This window comes from Callorhinus ursinus, unplaced genomic scaffold (genome assembly GCF_003265705.2).
Source record: "Callorhinus ursinus isolate GAN/ISIS: 27379988/994484 unplaced genomic scaffold, GSC_fseal_2.0 scaffold31, whole genome shotgun sequence".
NCBI lineage: Eukaryota > Metazoa > Chordata > Mammalia > Carnivora > Otariidae > Callorhinus > Callorhinus ursinus.
The window spans coordinates 11,476,358-11,496,510 of NW_027397093.1; the positions used below are offsets into that span (position 1 = coordinate 11,476,358).

Sequence of the window (20,153 nt, forward strand, 5' to 3'; positions counted from 1 at the left end):
CTCCAGCAGTCTGGAAGCTTGCCTCCCTAGTCAGCAGCACTTCTAAATCAGCCATAAATGTAGTCTGCAGCACTAGCCCTCTGTAATGATCCCCTTTCAGGTCCAGAAAATCAGGCAAAAACAGTGAGGCGTCCGTTTTCCTCCCAAGTACCTACTCCTACTTCTCGTCAGTTTTTCCTCAAGCAAGAGGAGTATGTCCCCCCAAAGCTAGCTCTGCCTTATAGCCTGGGTGGATCTCTGACAGCCCTATTGTTCTATATTGGGCTTTGAAATATAAAAAAAGATAGACCTGTGGTATTCCTGTCCCTGTAACAGCTTCAGCTTCTTAGGTGTGATGGTCTCCATGACTAGCTAGCAGTTTTTAAGATGAAAACAGACTACTTCAACCAGAAGATGATCCACATCTTCTGGCTGTTTTCTTCCTATTGTTCACCCCGGTCACCTCCTCCTAGTGTAAAATCCCCAAAGTCGTGCTTTATTACGTAGACCCTTGTTAAGTAAATATGCTGCTGCTACTGTATAGTAGTATGTTGTTCATCCAGTACAACACTAAGATTAAATAAAAATCTTCAGTTTCCAGATCCTGAGGATTAGTTTCATTGGCTCTTTTTCAAAACAGAGGAGAAAGCGGAACTAAACGTTTTTGCTAAAATAATATACCCATCATTTAAAGCATTATTTATACAAATGCACTTTATTGTTTTAAACAGAAGAAGAGGCAGAAAATATTTGCATATAACAAATCCTAGCTTAGAAATGTAGTTTTTTAGTGGTGATGTCTCTAATCAGTCTTCAGGGGAATTTTTTTTTTTTTTTTTTTTTTAATTTGCCTCACTGTGTCTTGAGCACTGATATTAGAGAAAAGCACATCGGCACAAAGTGTAAACCAGTGCCAAAGCACTGGAAGAACATGGAGAGCAAACGTGGTTTTTCTTATTTCCTCTAAGTAATCTTTCATAAAACAAAAGGTGATCTTTGGCATAGATTCATACTTTAAAGGCATTAATATTGCATTTATATCAGGTAAGCAACTATACAAATATGCTGAGGGCCTTGAAAATACTATTCATCAGTTAAAACAGAGGAAGCCTGAGTGTACAGTACCGACTGAAGACCAGTGTTACACATTCGATGTTGGGATTGAACACACATTGGAGCTGAGAAGGAAGGACCTTCAGGCAACGGTTCTTACTCCTTTACTCGTCCAGTTCTGGCTTTGGGAAGAAGTAGGATTTCGTGTGCTGGGCAATGCTTAGACAGCAGTGATAAGTGCAAAAAAGGAAAAATTCTTCTCTCTCACTTTGCTAATAGGAAACTTACGGTGCTAGTTAAATATTATACCCATTACTCGCGAGCATTCATACTTGGGAGAGAGGAGAGGATACAGGGCTTGGTTAAGGGAGGTAGGAATATACTGAGGACTATCTCCCATTGATTCATCCCCAACGGTGCCAGTATTCCAGTCTGCAAGTAACAATCTCCCTTAGGTAGGAGGTGCCCTTCAGACAGGACTGCCTTTCTATTAAACATTCCTGGGGGGGGCGGGGGGGGCAAGCACCAGTTCTTAGGACTGAATTTCAAAAGGATAAAAAGGATCTTTCAAAATTACAATGAACAAGCACGTATCTTTAAAATCTTGTTTAGGAAGGGTATGAGGGAAGAATACAAAAGCCAGGATTGGAGAAATGATTTGGTTAAAAACTAAATGCAGCATTTCAGCTCAGAAAGAACAGTAAGAGCTAAGAATGAACGATAAGGCCTCAGCACAGACCTCTGCAGGCAGTGACAAAGCATGAGGCGCCTGGGAGTGGCCCTGCCCGGAAGATGGGCAGGGCCTCGCCCGGCTACTCTGCCCCTCCAGTGGCAGAGAGCACCAGGACACACAGTGTGGGGGATGCCTACCTTCACAGGCCGAGGCGGGATATAGGGTGGGAAGTTTCCCTAGCACAGAGGTTGCTCAGGGGCAAGGTAAAGACAATCGTGTGACTCTGTGATTTCCTCCTGAGAGTGAAATTTGGTTTTGCACTGTGGGAAATTAGGATTAAACTGGGGAAGGGCAAGAGGTGAATCCAGGCCCCACAAACTGGGGCTCCCCAGAGGCCTTTTTCCCTTGTAGCAGCAAAGCTCACTTCTGAAAAGAACCCAGATAGCACAGCTGGGCTCAGGAGCAACACGGAAAGCCCAAAACAAATTTTGGAGGCACAGTGATTTCCTTCTTAACTTGCCTGGGCCCTGGATCTTGGGAGCCTGGTGGGGAGAACTGGGGATGGGGTGGGGGGTGGCAGTGAAAAGGAAGAAGAGGAACTGTCCCCTAGGGAATGAGGGCAGAGCAGGGTGTCTTGGCTAGTGTTCAGTCTTGGATTCTGAGCTTACATGAAGTCCATGGGCTAGAAACCCAGTCTTCCTATTGGGATAGAGGGTGCAGGAGTCTAACGGTGTTTGAGAATACAGGCTTTATACGGAGAAACAAAGTGTCCATGACAAGAGTATAAATGGTTTCTAAAGTGAAGAGGCCCCATTCCTTTCTGTTAGGTCAGGCCAGGATGTGGCCTATAACCCCCTAGCAATTCTCTGCATCTTCTGGGACTCAGATCATTTCATTCTGTTTAGCAGGGGTTTCTGTGCCAGCCAGGTTTGACCAGCTGCCTACTGGTACCAGGGAGTCTTTCTAACCCAGCGCAGTGTAAATCCAGCATCTGTTCGAATTTTGATTGAAGCAGCTTCTGCTTCTCGAACAGTCTCCTTCACAGACTGCATGAGGTTCTGGGCATTGTGAACCAGCATCTCTGTGGCCTGCAAGGAAAGAGAAACTCTCTGTTACTTATCGTTGCTGATGTAGCCCTTCCTCCAGAACCGGCCTAAGCCAGGCGTGGACTGCAGGTTACCCTGCTTGCAGCTGGCATCCCCGTACTTGTCACATCCCTGGTGGGTTAGGGTGAGCACCAAAAAGAACCCCAAAAGGCCATCCATGATTATGTACTATACCCTCAGCCGGCCTTCCAGCACATACCCTTTCCTGGTCTTCAAACAAGCTCCTGCTCTTCCCTCTACCTGGAGTACTTTTCCCTCATGGCTCAGCCCTCACCTCCTTCAGGTCTTTGCTCAGATGTCAGTCACTTTGGTGAGGCAGTCCCTGCTCACCTTATTTGAAATCACAAACACCTTCCCAAGGGACAGCATTCCTCATCCTCCAATTCTTCATTTTTCTCCATAGAACCCATCATTACTAACTGATGTGCTTTATGTAAATTTTACCTAGTTTTTTGTTTTATCTGTTTTACCTGATTTTATTTAAAATTTAAGTTCCACAAGGGCAGTGATTTTTGTGAGTTTTGTTCACTGCTGTGCCCTGTGTTAGGGCAGTGCCTGGCACAAAAGAAGTATTTCATAAATATTTAATTTTAATAATGAATGAAAAAATAACCAAATGAACAAACCAATCATCTTATAAATCCATGAAAATCTAAGTAAGTAAATCTCCTAAACACACAAACTTACAGGACTAAGATCACACTAGTACTCCCAACACAGAAACTCAGAGAACTTACTGATCCATTAGCTCACTAATTTTTTTGAATTCTTAACTATTTTTGAGCCAACAAAAAACTACCTTTGAGCCACAGACCCTTTGAGGATTTCATGCGGTCTTCCCTGGATTCTTCTCTGGAAAATGCTCACGTGTGTAAAATCTGTCCATGCAATTTCTGAGGGCTCATCAGCTCTGAGGCATGACTATGGGCTGGTTCCTGGTCAGCTGATCTTTTCACTCCGTAAACAAAGAGGCTGAGGCCCAGATAGGTTCGGAGATTTGCGACCACACTCACACAATTGTCAGGATGAGGACTCAAAACTTCTGACTTGCCGTCCTGTGTTTTTGCATTCTACCGCCCTGTCAGTTGCTAGCTTGTTTACTGCAATATGAGGGGGAACGTAGTAGATATTCCCAGAATACGTTTGTGTTGGTTAATTAAATGACATGGTCTGAAAGTATGAGTCCTATCCTTCCTTCTCTGCTTCTTCCACTTCCTTTTCTTGGGGCAGATGAGATCACATGACAGGAAATAGCCCAGTGTCCAAACCCTGCCTAGAATATACGGAAGTTAGGGGAGAAGATCCAATCCCCAGGGCGAACGAGGAGGGTGAGGGTGAGAGCTGTTGGATTAAAACATGGCGGTGAGAGCAGCACCACTGACACCAGATGGTAGCCTCCCTTGTCTCCTCCAAGGCGCTCCTGGCCTAGAGATCAGGGATGGTCTCCCAAAGTACCTGGGAGTTCCCCCCGGAGAAGGGACTGTGTCTATTTTTCTAATTCCCCCATACAGTGCCCAGTACAGTCTCAGACGCACCCCTGTGTCCGCTGAGCCTGTCTGGGCAGTTCCAGAAAAGCCGTGCCACCCTACTGTAAGACGACCTTGGAAGCAGGGCTCACAGCAGGGCCTACTAGGAGGAGATACAGAGACCAAGAGGTGCTCAAAGGAGGGCTTTCCCAATCATCCTGGGCCACACTTCCAGGAGGGAGCGAAGGAGGACAGACTCCAAAAAGTGGTTGCCAGCCCTTAAGAGAACCCTCCCACCATCCTTATTTCAATGCCTGTCAAAGAATCCAAGAGAAGCACCTCCTTTGGGCTGGCATTACAGCCTCTGCGCACGCCTATCTCAGGCCCCTGAAAAGCCGACACTGTTCACCCTCCCCGAGGTACTTCTCACCCAGTGAGCTGGGAAGCAGAAGTGCTCTCCAGCCACAAAGACACAACGGGCAGGAGTGAACAGGCACCGGAGGCCTCCAGAGAGTCACACCTATTCCACGGAGACAAAGAACTGAGCTGAGTCCCAAGTGTTACTGGCACTTCACCCAAGGCCTCAACTTCTCATCTGTGAAGTGACAAAAGTTGCACAAGAGCTTTCCCTTCCCCTTCGAAGTTTCTGATGCATCTGCCCAACCTTCTGAGAGAGTTAAAGACTCCATTCCACATACTGAATACTCAAATCACAGGTCAGATTTCCCCCAAAGCTGAATCAAGTTGCTATAAAGTGGCACCAAAGGTGTTGGCAAGAAACCAGAAGCAGCAGGACACATACCTGCTCAGACTCCTCGTCACTGATGTTGGTCCGGCCCAGCATGGTGGCCTTCACCGTGGACAGGATCTTGAGTTGGGTGCTTATGGTTGGGATTCGCTCGCATACCTAAGAAGCAAGCTTAGTTTAGCATGTTTCCAACGTTTTCTTTGCCCGCAAGCTCTTTGAAGGCAAGACTTATCCACCTCTGTATTCCTAGAGGCTGGCGTGCAGAAGGCATCCAATATATTAGCAGCACGATTTCCACTTGCTTTCCCCCTAGGATCTACTGATCCTTTGTTCAGAAAGGAAGCATTATAACTTTTTCATTTGATCAGGAAAGAAATTTTCCTGTATCTGTCTTTCCCAAATATACATGTGTATTTCCCCTTTCTGCTATTTCATCAGAACTCCCCCACCTCCTCCTTGCTCATCCAGTTTTCTCTCTCCTGCTTTCTCCCTCCCACGCCCCCGACTCTGACACACACACACACACACACACACACACACACACACACACGCACGCATGCACGCACGCTTCTCTCAAGTACCTGTAAGAGGTTGGTTCTAATCCGCTTATCTGTGCACTGCTTGGCAACCTCCTTGGCCAACCGCGTCACCTCATCTGAGGCCTTGGCAATGTCCTTGGCACACTGAATCAGTGCCCGCTTGGTACCACTGCCCCCTCTTACCAGCCGAGACATCTCCGCCATCAGCAGAGCCATGCGCTTGGCCGCTGCAATGATGTCATTGCCCTAGAGAGAGACGCAAAGATAGAACGTGAGCCCAGCCCACACTGGCCAAGTGAGGGAAGGAAGTAGAAGCACAGAGAAGAGAGGAGGGAGCCTGCCGCTCTAGCAGCCTCTGGAAGGGTGAGAAGAACAGGACTGCTCTTGAGCGACAGACCGCACAGGAGGGCGGAGAGAAGGGTGAGCCGGGCGCTCCGCCCCGCACTCTGAGACAGAGCGAGACGACCCCGCTGAGAAAAGGAAGACCTGCAGATTAGTCTGGAAGGGCAACAGGTGTGCCCCTGGCATAGCACTGAGCAAGCACTTCATCTCCAAGTTAATCATGTCAATCAAAATGAGGACGGGACGGAGAAGTTGGTTAAACAGGCATTCTCCTTTCTAGAGGGGGAAAGCGGGAGAGCTAGCTAGCTTGAGGGGAAAAATACAGAGGAGCCTTTCCAGACGCTGAAATCATCCACTTCACCCTAACCCTCGTTACAAATAGCAGCCAAGAACTGTGGCTGCTGAGCTAGAATTTAAACCAAGTAACTATGGTCAGCCTGGGTGAGAAAAGATCTATTTTCTCCCCTAGACAGCTCCTGCCCTCCCTGCTACTGCCTCTTATTTGTCCTGTCAGCCTCAGGGAACATGTTATTTTAATTTGTCACATTTAAAAAGGCCATGAATCAATTCTTCAGTCCTCTCAGCTAAGTGGCTTCAATTAAAGAAACCTTCAGCTAAGAGCAGAAAAATAAAAATGAGTCAAGCTGTACATGGAACCCCCACTCCAGCTCATAGTGGGTTACCTTCGAGGGGGCATTTGGGTTCATTAAAACCTTCGTGGGTCATAATAAAGAGCTGTGCAAGGAATTTACTTTATGCCCTCAAAAGGTGCACCTTTTGGCTGCTAACAACCAAAAATAACACTGCAATGTTCAAAACTACCTCAAAGGTCAGGCCCTACTCATTTTTCCCCTCATGCTTTTCAATTTTCTGTACAAGGCAGTGAGACATACACAAACCATGCCCCTGCAGGGCACCCTGTGAGACACCCCACAGGCATCATGAGGTGGCCGACCGCTATGCTGGGAGGCGTGTGACATCTCAGGCAGTCACGGAAGCCAGAGAGAATACAGGGATGGGAAGAAGTGACGAGAACAGGGGCAGGTCAGACAAGGCCGTCGGGCCCATCTCTTCCAGTGTCGACCTGGGATCATTCCAGGATTCATGAACTTGATTAGAAGACAGTGTGGTGCCGGGGTTAGTTATTACCCATCACTCTTCAAACCCTTTCTTCTTGCAACATGCTACCTTCAAAGGGAAAGTGATTGCCTTCTTCCTCCACTCCCCACACTAGTGTCGGTTCAGTCCCAAGGCCAAAGCTGTGGCTGCCCGTCCTGCAGCCCCGAGTGCTCTCTGTCCCCCAGCCCCGGCCCCTCCCCCTGGAACACCTGGACAAGCAGTCGGTGAAGCCCCCTTCCCTGTGGGTTCCCATTAAGGCCAGCATCTGCCAGGCAGCCAAGTGCAGGGCAGCAAGCAGCCCGCCCCAGGGACTCTGCCGTATAAAGCCGCTTCTCATCCTGGTCCACTCTGCCTGAGCCATCATGACAGGTCAGCAGAGGAGGGGGCGGCGGGCCAAGCTCAATGGTCAGGCCAGGGGCCTTTTAATGGTCTACAGTGGTTCCTGACCTGCAAGCCATTGAGAGATCCATGGCTTCCCAAGGGGTTTAAGGTTCCAATCAGGTCAGTAAGAAAAGGAATCCTTTCAGAAAGTGACCCATCTCTACCCCCCAACAAACATAAATGCAATCCAATTAATCTGGCATTAGCAGACCTATCAAACTTGTGAAGCCAGTCCTAACAACAAGGTGCAGACAGACAGAGGCCCGCCCCGCTCAGACTCACAGGACTCGCACAGATCATGAGTGATGCAATGTGTCAGGCTGCACATGGCCGGATGCATATGGAGCAGCCCCACCGGGGGTGCTAATCAGTACCTTACTAGACCACTTGGTAGCTTCGCGATGCAAGGACTGAGCCGCGGCCAGAATGGGCTGGTTGACCGGCTGATTGGATGGCATTAACAGCAGCTCAGGTTCGAAATCGTCTTCCATGTCAGGGGGGACAGGGAACCCAACAGCATCGGCCGCATCTGCCTCAGCTACAACACCTATACCCACCTCAGCGGCCCGGTTACCCGGCTTTGTCGATGGCAGGAAGGATGAGAAACAGGGACAGGGTTAGTAAGAGCAGTAGGACGGGGGCGGTGGGGTGGGGTGGGGCGGGAGCTAAGCATCAGCTGGTTTAGTAACCAAAGCTTGCCTAAGATGGGAAAGAAAAACGGCATCTCTCCGGAAGCCAAATGAACCAAACTCCACAGAAGGGGGATTCGCAGCCTCCAGCACCAGCCCAGGCCCCCGCTGTTCTCAGTGAGGGAAAGAAAGAGACTCACTCCAGTGGCAAAAGGTTTCCAGAGAAAAATTTAAACCAAGAAAGCAAGTGGCATTCCTTTTTTATACACTTACCACCAAAGTTAAACTTGCCAAGAATAATTTTCATGTCAGAACATTTCTGAGAGGCCAAACAACCAAACAAAAGTAGCTGATTACCTTTAAAAGGAATCCAGAGGGAAGAAGTAAACACAGCCACACAACTTGCTTTGAATGGAACAAAGTGATCCCCCCCACCCCCCACCCAAGCTGGTTCCTATGGACACTGTTCTAGATCTTCTGGGACACAGGAAGTGACCTGGGTCAGCTCTGCAAGTTGCCAGACACAGATCATTATTTCCAACAGGAGTTAAAAAGTCCCAGAATTTAAAATGATACAGCAGAGGCCACTGACAGCAAACCAGGAAAGAGGCAAAGAAAACAAACGCAATAGTGAGTGAGAAGGACTTTTCAAATACCCCATAATCAGCCCGTCGAAAGGAGCCTCCAGCAGAATGTGCCTCATCCCGCTTCCGGTCTAAGGGAAAACCCACACTTCAGAGCGGCTCTCCGCCCCCTCCAGGCCCTCGGAGACAGACGCCTCCACGACCTCCTCCTGCATCCACTACTACCACTGACTCAGAAACCTGCTCCTTGGGTACAAGCTAAATCTCTCCTGTTGCACACTAGGGTTCTCACCCCAACCTTAATTTACATACTTCACACATAACCCAGGAACATAGCTACTGACCAAGGCTGAGTTCAGAGGAGCCCAAATCAGTGCCCACGAGAGAACAGGACCCATGAGGGGGAGAGAAACGATTTAATACCAGGGATGGGGATTCTGAAAGGCCAGGGCAAGAGGCAGTGTGATCAGATGCTGAAATAGGCAGAGGGGAAAGAAAATAAAAGGAATTGCCTCAGTGAAGCCAAACCATGTATATGAAGAATGGTGAACACAGGTTCTTCTTTAAAAAAAAAAAAAAAAATTTTCCTTTCAGTTATCTCTATACCTAAAGTGGGGCTCAAACTCTTGAACCCAAGATCAAGAATCACATGCTCTACCCACTGAGCTGGCCAGGTGTCCCTGAACAGTGGCTCTTTATATCCAACATCTCGAACCAAGGGGAAGTAAGAGTTTGCCTGGAAGTTTATTTGAAGTTGCTATCGCTCCTAAAATTCTTATCCTGCATGGGAAACCTTTGTCCAAAAGGTGATGACAAAGTTGGAGAATTCAGGGCAAATAAGGGGTTCAGGTACATTCTAAACCCTTTCCCTAAAGTCTGTCTCAATCAGGACTCATCCCCATTCCTTAGAGGAGAGGCCAGCTCACTGCTGCTGGGGTTCAGAGTCTCAAAGTGTACAAAAACAGACAGACACACAAACACATACCACCCTCACCCCCCAAACACACACGGGTCAAGGAGCTCCTGACTCACAGCTCAAAGTTGGCGGTCCTCTGATGCGCCAAGCCCCCAGACAGTCAGACCTAAAGACTTCTGGACACAAACGGCAGAGTGGGGTAAATATGTAGGCCGATGCCGTCTGCCCCTTACGTTTGTTTATAATTCATGTATATTTTATGTCCTACTACACGATTTATCTGGGTTTATTGTAATGAAATTTAAATTGCCTTTAAAATCTTTGAGTGCAACCAACCTCCACTGTCCCCTCCACCCCACTTTCCACATGCACCGGGACTCTGCAAACGGTCCTAGAGGTGTGCACGCCCCAGGTGGAAAGATACGATTATAAATAATTCCATGGCCAGGCCCAACACCAGCAAGGTCACTATTCATTCCTTCTTAGAACCTAGGCTCACAGCTAACAACACAGAAAAATACAGCCAAGGTCAATTTCCCAGCCTGGAAAAACCCAAGATCAGCTGCATGCAGAAGGTCCCTGAGGAACTACAGTTCCTACAAGAGCCTGAGACGGCCGAGGGCGTGAAAAGGCAAATAAATGATAGGAATAAAGATCTAGAAGAAGAGAGTCCTATTATAAACAGTTGAGAACTGAGTTAGAACTACATTTCACTGCCAGGTTAGCAGTAATATTTAGCTCTTATCTAGAAAAGCTACCACGCACTTTTCATCATTTAGGGGGAAATAGGCAAAAGTTATTCACAGGGCTTGACCGCTGCAGCATCCACATTTGCACCGACCACATTCAGATTTGTGGAGCTGGAGTTAGCCTGGAACGGTCTCGAATTGAGGGGTAAGATGATTCCGAGAGAAGGACAAAGCACATGGCTCCTAAGACATCAATCTACCTGCTTTCCTGAAAAATAGAAGGAAAATGCAAACACTTCATCTAACTCTAGCAGAGCCCACAGAAGACTATTTCACATCTGGAGTGCAGATAATTAGCAAGAGAGCATCTAAAGATATTCAGCAATCCCGAGAAAGAAAAGCAATTTCTAAAAGACCCCAATGTCCAGGGTCACAGCAGCTGACACGCGCATGGACAGAGGAAAGGAACCCCCTCTCAAACATCTTACTGAGCCACAAGTAAGAAGAGGATCATGTTCCTGGCAACAGCAGGAACCAAAGCAGAGAGAGGGTAACCTTCCAATCAGCTTCTTCTTCCTGGGCTGTGTGCACATCTTCATCCTTTTCCAGCAAGAAAAGCCTCATTACTTACCTTGCTGGACCATTTGCGAGCTTCATCATGGAGCTGCCTGGCAGCCATCATCATTGGCTGGTTAATCACCTCCCCGGCTTTCTGCTCAGGGAACTCTTCATCCTTCTCCTCCGGAGGTGGGGGCCTGGGCGGAGGGACCTCACCCTCAGGCAGAGGTGGTTTGGGAGGAGCAAGCTCATCTGCCAGCTAAGAAAGAATTAGTGGGTTGTAAGTAAAACCCTAGGAACTACTCCCCTCTAGAATTTTCCTTTCCTCCAAAAAGCATCCCCAGAAAAGCCACCCACGTTCATTCCATATAAGACCACCCACATGGAGCACAGGGACCACTTGCTTCAATCTCAACAGATGCATATTTTCTTTCCTGCTTCTCCACAAAAAGCCAACAGCTACAGTTTTGGAGTATCCCAGGGAGACATGCACAGCACTACTGGACCAAGGCTCCCCAAAGAGGATGGATCTAATTTGTGGTCCTGACTGTGGAAGGGAAGTTGCACAGGTGACTAACTTCTCCCCCGGGCCTCAGTTTCCCCATCTGTCAACGAGGGGTAGCTAAACCAAATGACCTCTAGGATCTGGATTCTAAGTGTCATGAATCTGTTGATCACATAAAAAGCCAGGCCCCAGAACAGTCCTCCCGCTGGCCCCACCCAGGCACCAAAAGCCCAGCTACAAAGAAGCAAACGAAGCTGAAGCATCGGAGGCTGGAGAAACACTGTGCCTCAGCTTGGGCAAAAGGACCCAATTCTGTCCTCAAACAACTTAGAAACTTCCATCTCTTACTAACATGAAACATGGGAAAGTAAGTCAAGGAAAGTAAATCAAATTATTGCCCTGATGAGCTATTCCCAAAGTCCAGCTACTTCCAATACTGTTAGAATAATCACTATTTCCTATACTAGGATTTGTATCTGTAAGATACTGCCCAGCTAAGCCTCCTCCAAAACCATTTACCTATGGAAGAATAAATTTACGGTACTTTGGGGTACACAAAAAGTTTAAATTAAGAGTTGGAGAAAAATTAATTAAAAAAAACTATTACTTTTGTTACAAAAAAAAAAGTCAAGTAAAGAAAAATGTACACAAGTCTAGCCACCTCAGTTTTGCCCTTGTCAATTGGGAACACAAAAAATCTCGCCACCAGATCATCTTCCCACTCCTCATTAACTCGTCCTATGACTTCATCACTCATCACATCCACACTTCCCAAAGCCAGCTCCTCTGCTCCAGTCAGTCCCCATCACAGCAGGCCAGCCCCCCAGCCCCCCACCTACCCAGCACGCCCGGTGCATAAGCACAGTGTTAGGACCCTACTGATTTTGGAATGCAAGTCAACTTGTGCGTCCGACTAAGCTTCAGGTAAAAGCTAAACGAAGACACCTCGTCAACAAGGCTCCAGAGCACAGCCTACCTCCCTCTTGCTACAGTCCCAGCACCCTCTGCTCAATTCTCCCCATCACTCTGAATTTACTTACACGGAGCTGCTCAAGATCCGGAGGAGGAGGCGGGAAGTCAGGCTCCTGAGGTTGGAAGGCTTCTCTGACCTTGGCCACAGCTCCCAGGATCCGATATCCTGAGTCCAGGAAGCTCTTTTGCAGGCCTAAACATAAGACGCCCTCACTTTCAGCTGGGCAGGACAGTGCCCTGGAGCACTGTCTGTCCAGCAGCAGAACTGGTTTCTATGAACAAAAGCTGGATGTGAAGCTGCCAGGAAGCGTCACAGGCAGTGACTGAAGGGGAAGGCACGTAAGGGCAAGGCAGATGCCATAAGGCCTACAAAGAGTCACAAGTGTCACAAACCAGCTAATCCCTGCGCTGCAGGGTGCGCTCTTGCCCGTACAATTAGCAAGTACTTAAGCAAGCCGTTCCTGGGTGTGATCACTTTGGGCTGGGGGGGGGGGCTCATCACCTCTCTGATGATGAAGCAGTCAAGAGATAAGCCTGCCCAACTCAGGACAGGGGAGATGTCAGTTTCAGATTGGGCAGACACCCCCCGGAGTACGTCTCACCTTTCTCCCGACTCCTCTGCTCAACTTGGCATTAAGTGTATTAACCCCTAGGTTGAGCCGCCGCTGCTACAGTGTCCAGTCACCTGGGATTCAGGAATTCTACTCGAACTACTAGAAACTCCAATTAGGAAACGGAGCGTGTCCTTAGTGACAGTGGGGTGAAGATATGAGAAAGATCCTGCCCGGGCTAGGGATGAACAACGCAGCCCTTCCTTCCCGCTCCCTTACGCTGCCTGGATTCCACTCATGGGCTAGACACACTGGATGCTCAGAACAGGAAGGAATCCAGATGTTTCTAACCAAAGGAGTGGTAACATCTTCAGTAATACTGAAAACATGCTCACAGATCAGCTAAAGAAAACCTGGATTCTTCGGTGCGGGATCAGGATATTCACTGAGGAGGTCTACAGGTCAATTTAAGCCCTCCAGATGTGACAGAAACAGAAAATGTCTTACAGAGAAAAAAGCATTTTAAGAAAAGCAGAAGAGCAGTTATGCCAGTTACATAAGCTAAATGGTTGATAAAATGATTTTCGTGCCTCTTCTGAGTAATTTCCAAAATAATGACTAAAGAGAGCCAGGAACTATCTAGTCAAACAGGAAGAAAGCACAGAAAGGTTGGTCCAGAGCAACTAACTTGCAATGAACCTGCCAATATTGCAGAAGATAGTCTGTGTCATATTTTTTTTTTTTGGACGTAAAAAGATTAATCTAGCATTCTCAACCTAAGGATCTGCGTGCGGTGTTTGCTCTCAGACGCGGTATGTGGTGGTGGCAGGGTGGGTGCGCATCGTCTCGGCACCCTGTCAGCTTCCTGAGGAAACCTCTCAAGTGAGGTGAACCACACCAGGCGCTGCTTACCGGGCTCAGAGATGTTTCCAGCCACAGCCTTTGCATCCATCACCATGGGGGAGATGGTTTTGCTCAGTTCGTCAGAGGCGGCTTTCACAGCCTCACGGAACTTGGGGTCCTCTGAGTTCTCCACTTCCCTCTTGGCCACCAGCAGGATACGGTTGGCCCGGCGGGCGATGCTCGTTGCCCCGGCGACCAACATCTGCGGCTGGATGTTGGCCATGGCTACTTTACACTTGTCCAGGTCTTTTTTAATTGCTTCTTCAGAAGCATCCAACAGAGATTTGGTATCAATAGCTTCGTCCACCAGCCCTGTCAGGAGAACAGAAATGGAATTTTGTTTCCATTTTAGAAGAACAGCGACTCAAAAACCCTCTGGTCCACTCAAGGTTCTCACGTGAGAGTAAAACACCCAGAATGTGCTCCCTCAGCTCTAACTCCTTCCTAAACCATCAAAAGCTTCCAGGTGATTACCTTAGATCAAAAAAAAAAAAAAAAAAAAGTGAAGATGTCGTCCAGGAGGCCGTATCGATTCACAAGATTCATACCGACCGTGGTCACTGGCCTTCTCGTGTCCACCACAGCCCACCGGAATCGCAGCGACAACAGGATGGTGTCTCCGGCCTTTACCGCATCTCCACGTTATGCTAATAACACAGTCTCCCTTCCCGGCTCACTCCACAGCCATCTGTTGCTTGTTGGCAGCTTGTCGTGCCCAAGACGAGCCACACAGGGGATTCTAATAAACCTAACCGCCTGCGTCTTGTTTCTGTTACCTCTCTTCCGACATCCCAGGAGCTCCACTTTCATGTCTGACTGCAAGGGACCCTGTCACGGCAGGCTCTGCAGGGAAGCTGAGGAGCCCACGTTCCTCATCTCTTCCCTCCTCTCCTATCCCTCCCTCCACAGAGAGTGAAGAAGATTCGGAGGTGCCACCTCATTTGCACAGACACATGTTTGTTGGCGGCTGGTTTCTCCTTTTTTAAAAAAACTACGTAGTTGATAAGTTGGAGGAAACTCTGAGACAAGTTGTATTAAAAGGTAGCCATTGTGGTTCCTTGAAATGTGAACCCGCCGAAAATGACAGGGACACTTACTGTATCCACAAACACCCCGCCTCCCAGCCTCTGAAACCAAACTCTGGTTCAGACTGAGCAAAGGCGCTATTCAAAGAGAAGATAGGAGCCGTAACAATAAACATCACACTGGGAGGGCAGCATTAAAATAAAAGACTCAAAGAGCCTCTCTTCAAACAAAGTTGCAAGGCTTGAATGAGAAGCCCCTGCTGCTCAGCAGCCTTAATCAGGGCCAAGTACACTGTCGGGCACATGACCGTCCCTTCATCCAATTACAGCTGAGTAACATAACCGGTCCTGCTCGAGTTTCTCAGAACTCATTCCTCAAGGACTAGACAGTAAGAACTTCGCACGCAACTCTACCTGTCATTTTTTCGACATTATCGATCCACTGGTTCTTCATGGTCTCAAAATGTTCGTAAGCAGCTTGATTTCCAGGATTCCTAAGTAAGATGCGAGCAGCCGAGACGACCTGTCAATGACAAAACCGCCTTTAAACCCCAGGGCGCCCTCCCACTGGAATACAAACCTTCAGCGAAGCTCTCCCCTCTCCACCTACAGATGGTGCTAGAAAGCCAAAAATGCGCACGTCTTCGCAGGCAGAACCCAGGAGACTTGGGTCTCCTAAATAGCTCACCCGAATGGGCCCGCGCAAAAGGTTTTATAGTCACAACCTGATTTTTGAGAAGGTAACAGAATGACAAAGGAAATGGCATTCACTTGATACTTCAGAACATACACAGAACTGACATGTTTAAACCCTTGATGTAGACTCTTCCATCTTAAAAAGCACCACCAAGAAAAATACTAAAAAAACCCTTAAAGGGGGTTATTTATGAATATTTATAAAAAAGTAACTGTCTACAGTTAACGAAGTACTTTCACATCCATTATCTTACTGAATCCTCACAACAATCCTATGAAACAGGGCGGGTAATTTCTCCAACTTTACCGATGCAAAAACCAAGACTCAGAAAATGACTTGCTCAAAAGCTCCCAGTGAAGCAGTTACAGCAGTTAGGGAAGGAACTAACATTTACCAAGTATTTGGTAAGTTACAGGCTATACACATATCCTCTTAGTTCTCCAAAATATCCATTAGGAAAGAATTCTCTCCATTTTACAGATGAAGAAACTCAAGGTCACAGACGATTCAATTCCAGACCTGTCTCCAAAATCCTTACTCTTGCTATAGTTTGGTGTCTTTAGTTTTTGTTTTTTTTCTCTTCTTTAGGAATCTCAGTTTTATACAGAAATACCTACGTTCAATGTTCCATGTTTTATGGAAATTTTTAAAGAAAGTTATACGTGTTCATATTTTATGGAAGTATTTTGAAGAAGCTGGACATGTATGATTTTTCAAGAGAATCTAATTTGTTAACATGCCACGTGGGCAAAAGATAAACAATAAAGGTGTGGGGTTTTTTTCCCATCCTTTCCTGCAAGTTCCCACCAAAGCCAGTATCACGGACGTGTGAAGCCTAGCATGGGTCCTGATGTACTGCAGGTACATAATACATATCTGCTGAATGAAATCAATTTTTAAAAAATGAACTTTCTATAATTTGATTAGGAAAAAATGTGCAAAGATCACACTAAATGATGCTGAACTGGTATTTTTAAGAACGCCTACCACACATGAGAACTTTAATTCCTGTCCAATTTGTTTTCTTCTGTCCTCACTCTTCTAGTGTACTGTTCACAGCATACTGGCTATAACTTGGTTATATAATGAAGTAGAAAAAAGAAAACAAGTTCTGAATGCAACCAGATTTTTAAAAACTATCCTCAAAGACATGTGGGGAAAGGCATAAGCTGTACAATCAAAACAGACTAACCTCTCAGGATTATCCAAATATTTCTCTAATTATGGGTGTGTGTGAGCAGGGTTTGCTTTACCAGTTTTTTCTACCCTGAAAAGTTATCTATGATCATTGTAGAAAACTGAAACATTATAAAAATGATTCTGACACTGTGTGTTTCTTTCATGACAATGTACAGTAAGTGTTCAAAAATGTATAGAAACTGTTCTGTAATTGACCTTTACTGACCACTATATGGTAAGCATTGAAACAATGAAGAGTGAACAAAACTCAACCTGGGGTGTGAGTTCTCGGGCCGTCTTTACTGATGCCTGAATGCCTTCCACCGTGGATTTATTAGCAGTTCCAACAGCAGCTGCCTTCTCTGCCGTGGCACCAAGCCTTCCCGAATGGTGCTCAAAGTTAGCTGCCCTCTCATCAAATACCTTGAGGAAAAAACAAAGACATTAGGAAAATTTATTTCAATAAAATGAGTCAGGAAGCCTAAGAAAAACTCTCTCTTTAAGTAGAGGCAGCAACGGTTCAGGCAAAGACTTCACAGATGACATCAAACCCTAGTTAATATGACAAAACAATCTGGCGATTGCCAGGTCTTGGCCTTGCTCTGTCTCCTCAGAGGTTTGGCCATAAGCATCACGCACACGCACCTGAATTTCTGTTCAACCGATGCTTACCAAGTGCAGACAGGACACACAGCACTGTGTAGTCTGCAACAAGGAGTTCAGAGACTGTGAAGACTTCAAAAATCCCCGTTCCCAAAAGTCTTATCCTGTGGTTCGAAGAAGACAGACAAGCCCACGCCAGGCTCCAGGGTAGGTGGCTGGGTACATGAAAAGCTCAAGAATATCCGCAGCCCTAAGTTGTACTCCAGCTTCCTCAAGGCAGCATCCCTCACATATCCGTTACCATTAATGTTGTAAAAACTCTGCCCCTGACCTCCATGGGAAAAATGATAGCTGGTGCTCACACTCAGACCTGACACCAGGGCAAGGAAGGCTGATTTTTATTACCCCCAAAACAGAACCATCTACTGAATTGTTCATTCATCTCTCAAATTTTTTTAAAAAGTTAGCTTTTCCTTTGATGCGGTTATTATGCAAGGTTGCATACAATGAAGGGGACTATTTAACTCAGATTAAATGACAAAAGACCTTCTGTCACTTGTTTGGATAACAATGCTTGAAAATACAAGGCATCCCAAACAGTGCGGGGTCAGGTTTACACTCTACCCGGAGCATGTCAGGACGGCCTGGCTGGAGCCATCCTCTTCGCCTCCTCCTGAGGGTCTGCCTGCCCTACTCGGAGACCGGCTCTAGCGCCTGGCACACCACCTCTAAAGCTCTAAAGGTCTCCGGGCTCAAGAGCAGGCTCCAGTCACATTGCCAGGGTGCTCTGTGGACCCACTCAAGTCTTTTCCCCACACTGGCCTCTTGTTTCAGTTCAGTCACCTAGATTCTTGCCATTTAATGCTCAGAATCTCTGTCTAAAGCTCTGATCTCCTAGTCCCCTTCCCCTAGCCTCAGTCCTTAGTTCTTATTTTAAGATTTTATTTGTTTATTTATTTGAGAGAGAGAGAGAGAGCACATGAGAGGGGGGAGGGTCAGAGGGAGAAGCAGACTCTCTGCTGAGCAGGGAGCCCGATGCGGGACTCGATCCCAGGACTCCAGGATCATGACCTGAGCCGAAGGCAGTCGCTTAACCAACTGAGCCACCCAGGCGCCCTCTCCTTGCTTCTTATCTTGGCTGGTCTCCCACACTCTGGATCTACAAGGCTTTTGCTTACCCTAGCTAATCATCCCAGTTCCAGCCCTGTCTGCTCCTCCCTCTGATTTAACTGGCTGCTCAGCCCACTTTTCTTATCACTCCGTCAAAATTACTGAGCACCTACTATGTGCCAGACCCTGGAGTAGGCACTGAAGATACAAAAATGAATAAGGCACAATATCTGCATCTCAGGAGCTCACATCCTTGAGGTGTACAAAAGGCCCATAAGCAGATCCTTATAATAGAGTGTACTATGTACAATCATAAAGCTAAGCACTGATATCCTGGGAGCAAAAGGAAAGGCACTTAAACCTATCCAGGAAGTAAAGGATAAAGGATAAAGAGGAACTAGCCAAAAAAGAAGAAGGAAAAGAGAATTAGAGACAAAAAGAACAAGACATAGAAGGGAGCAAGGACAGAGTCTGCAGGAAACTATAAGCAATTAAATACTGCCGGGGCACGAACTGAGAGGCAGGGGTTTGTGGGAAACAGGTATAGAGGAGAGTATCAGAAGCAGATCCTAGCACTCTGGCTTTATCCTATGAGAAAGGATAAAGGGCTGAGCAGCAAAAATAGGGTCAAATCTGTATTTTTATTTTTTTGGTGGCCGAGTGACAGATTCAAAGTCCAGGCACAGCTGTGCAGTCATTTAGGCAGCAGGGGACAGGGATTAGAACTAGAGCTGGAGCAACATGAATGGAAAATGTAAAGGATTCAAGAACTGTTCGTGAGATCAAATTAGCTTGCCTTAGTTATTTATTGGTGTGGGAAGAGTCAATGACAACTCACAAATTTCCGAGAGAGAGAGAGAGAGAGAATAGGTGGACAACACAAGCTGACGTATCAATGAACCAGCAGAGACTTTGATCTACTAGTCTAAAACTCAGAGAACTCTGGAATGAAAAGAACAGCAAATCATCCTAGTACAGGGGACCATGAGCTGAACTGCGCCATGACCTAGGCTAGAGAAAGAAATGGGGGTCAACAGCAAATAAGAATTACACAAACCTCCACCCACCAATTCTACCTGGTCTTAGGTGCCTGACCCAACAACCCCATCTTTGCCGCCAAGGCTTGCTTTCCTAGATTCCGCTACAGCTGGAGCAGCTTATGAAACATAAGCAAAAGTCTCCTCGAGGATTTCTGGGAAAGCCTTTACTTTTATTCATTCAGCAAAAACAATGTGCCAGGCACTGTTTTAAGAACTGGGAATATTTTTTCCTGCTATGTCAAAGATTAGTTGAAGGTCCATTTCTGGGTTCTCTGTTCTGTTCCATTAATCTGTCTGTTTCTGAGCCTAGATGTCCACTGACAGATGAATGAATAAAGAAGATGTGGTATATACATACAATGGAATATTACTCAACCATCAGAAAGGATGAAATCGTACCATTTATTTCGACATGGATGGAACTGGAGGGTATTATGCTAAGTGAAATAAATCAGTCAGAGAAAGACAATTATATGATTTCACTCATACGAGCAATATAAGAAACAGTGCAGAGGATCATAGGGGAAGGGAAGGGAAATGGAATGGGAAGAAATCAAGAGGGAGACAAACCATGAGAGACTCTTAACTATGGGAAAGATACTGAGGGCTGCTGGAGGGGAGGGGGGTGGGGGATGGGGTAACTGGGTGACAGGCATTAAGAAGGGCATGTTATGTGAGGAGCACTGGGTATTATATGCAACTGATGAATTACTGAACTCTACATCTCAAACTAATGATGTTCTATATGTTGGCTAATTGAATTTAAATTAAAAAAATAAAATTTTT

At 46.7% G+C, this 20,153-nt stretch overlaps 1 protein-coding gene across 2 annotated transcripts in view; it reads right to left on the bottom strand.

Annotated features, from left to right (window-relative positions):
* Nucleotides 1-675: 675 nt before the first annotated feature.
* Nucleotides 676-20,153, bottom strand: part of VCL (vinculin) — a 110,407-nt gene continuing 90,929 nt past the window's right edge. The window contains exons 14-22 of one of the 2 annotated variants that reach the window (XM_025850349.2): nucleotides 16,888-17,037; nucleotides 15,153-15,261; nucleotides 13,723-14,025; nucleotides 12,328-12,452; nucleotides 10,856-11,041; nucleotides 7,781-7,984; nucleotides 5,607-5,810; nucleotides 5,080-5,184; nucleotides 676-2,793 (exon numbers count right to left, since the gene is read on the bottom strand). In XM_025850349.2, coding sequence (XP_025706134.1) covers nucleotides 2,647-2,793; nucleotides 5,080-5,184; nucleotides 5,607-5,810; nucleotides 7,781-7,984; nucleotides 10,856-11,041; nucleotides 12,328-12,452; nucleotides 13,723-14,025; nucleotides 15,153-15,261; nucleotides 16,888-17,037 — 1,533 coding nt within the window. In that variant the 3' untranslated portion in view covers nucleotides 676-2,646. The remainder of the gene's footprint in view (nucleotides 2,794-5,079; nucleotides 5,185-5,606; nucleotides 5,811-7,780; nucleotides 7,985-10,855; nucleotides 11,042-12,327; nucleotides 12,453-13,722; nucleotides 14,026-15,152; nucleotides 15,262-16,887; nucleotides 17,038-20,153) is intronic. The other variant, XM_025850348.2, reaches the window with a different exon arrangement.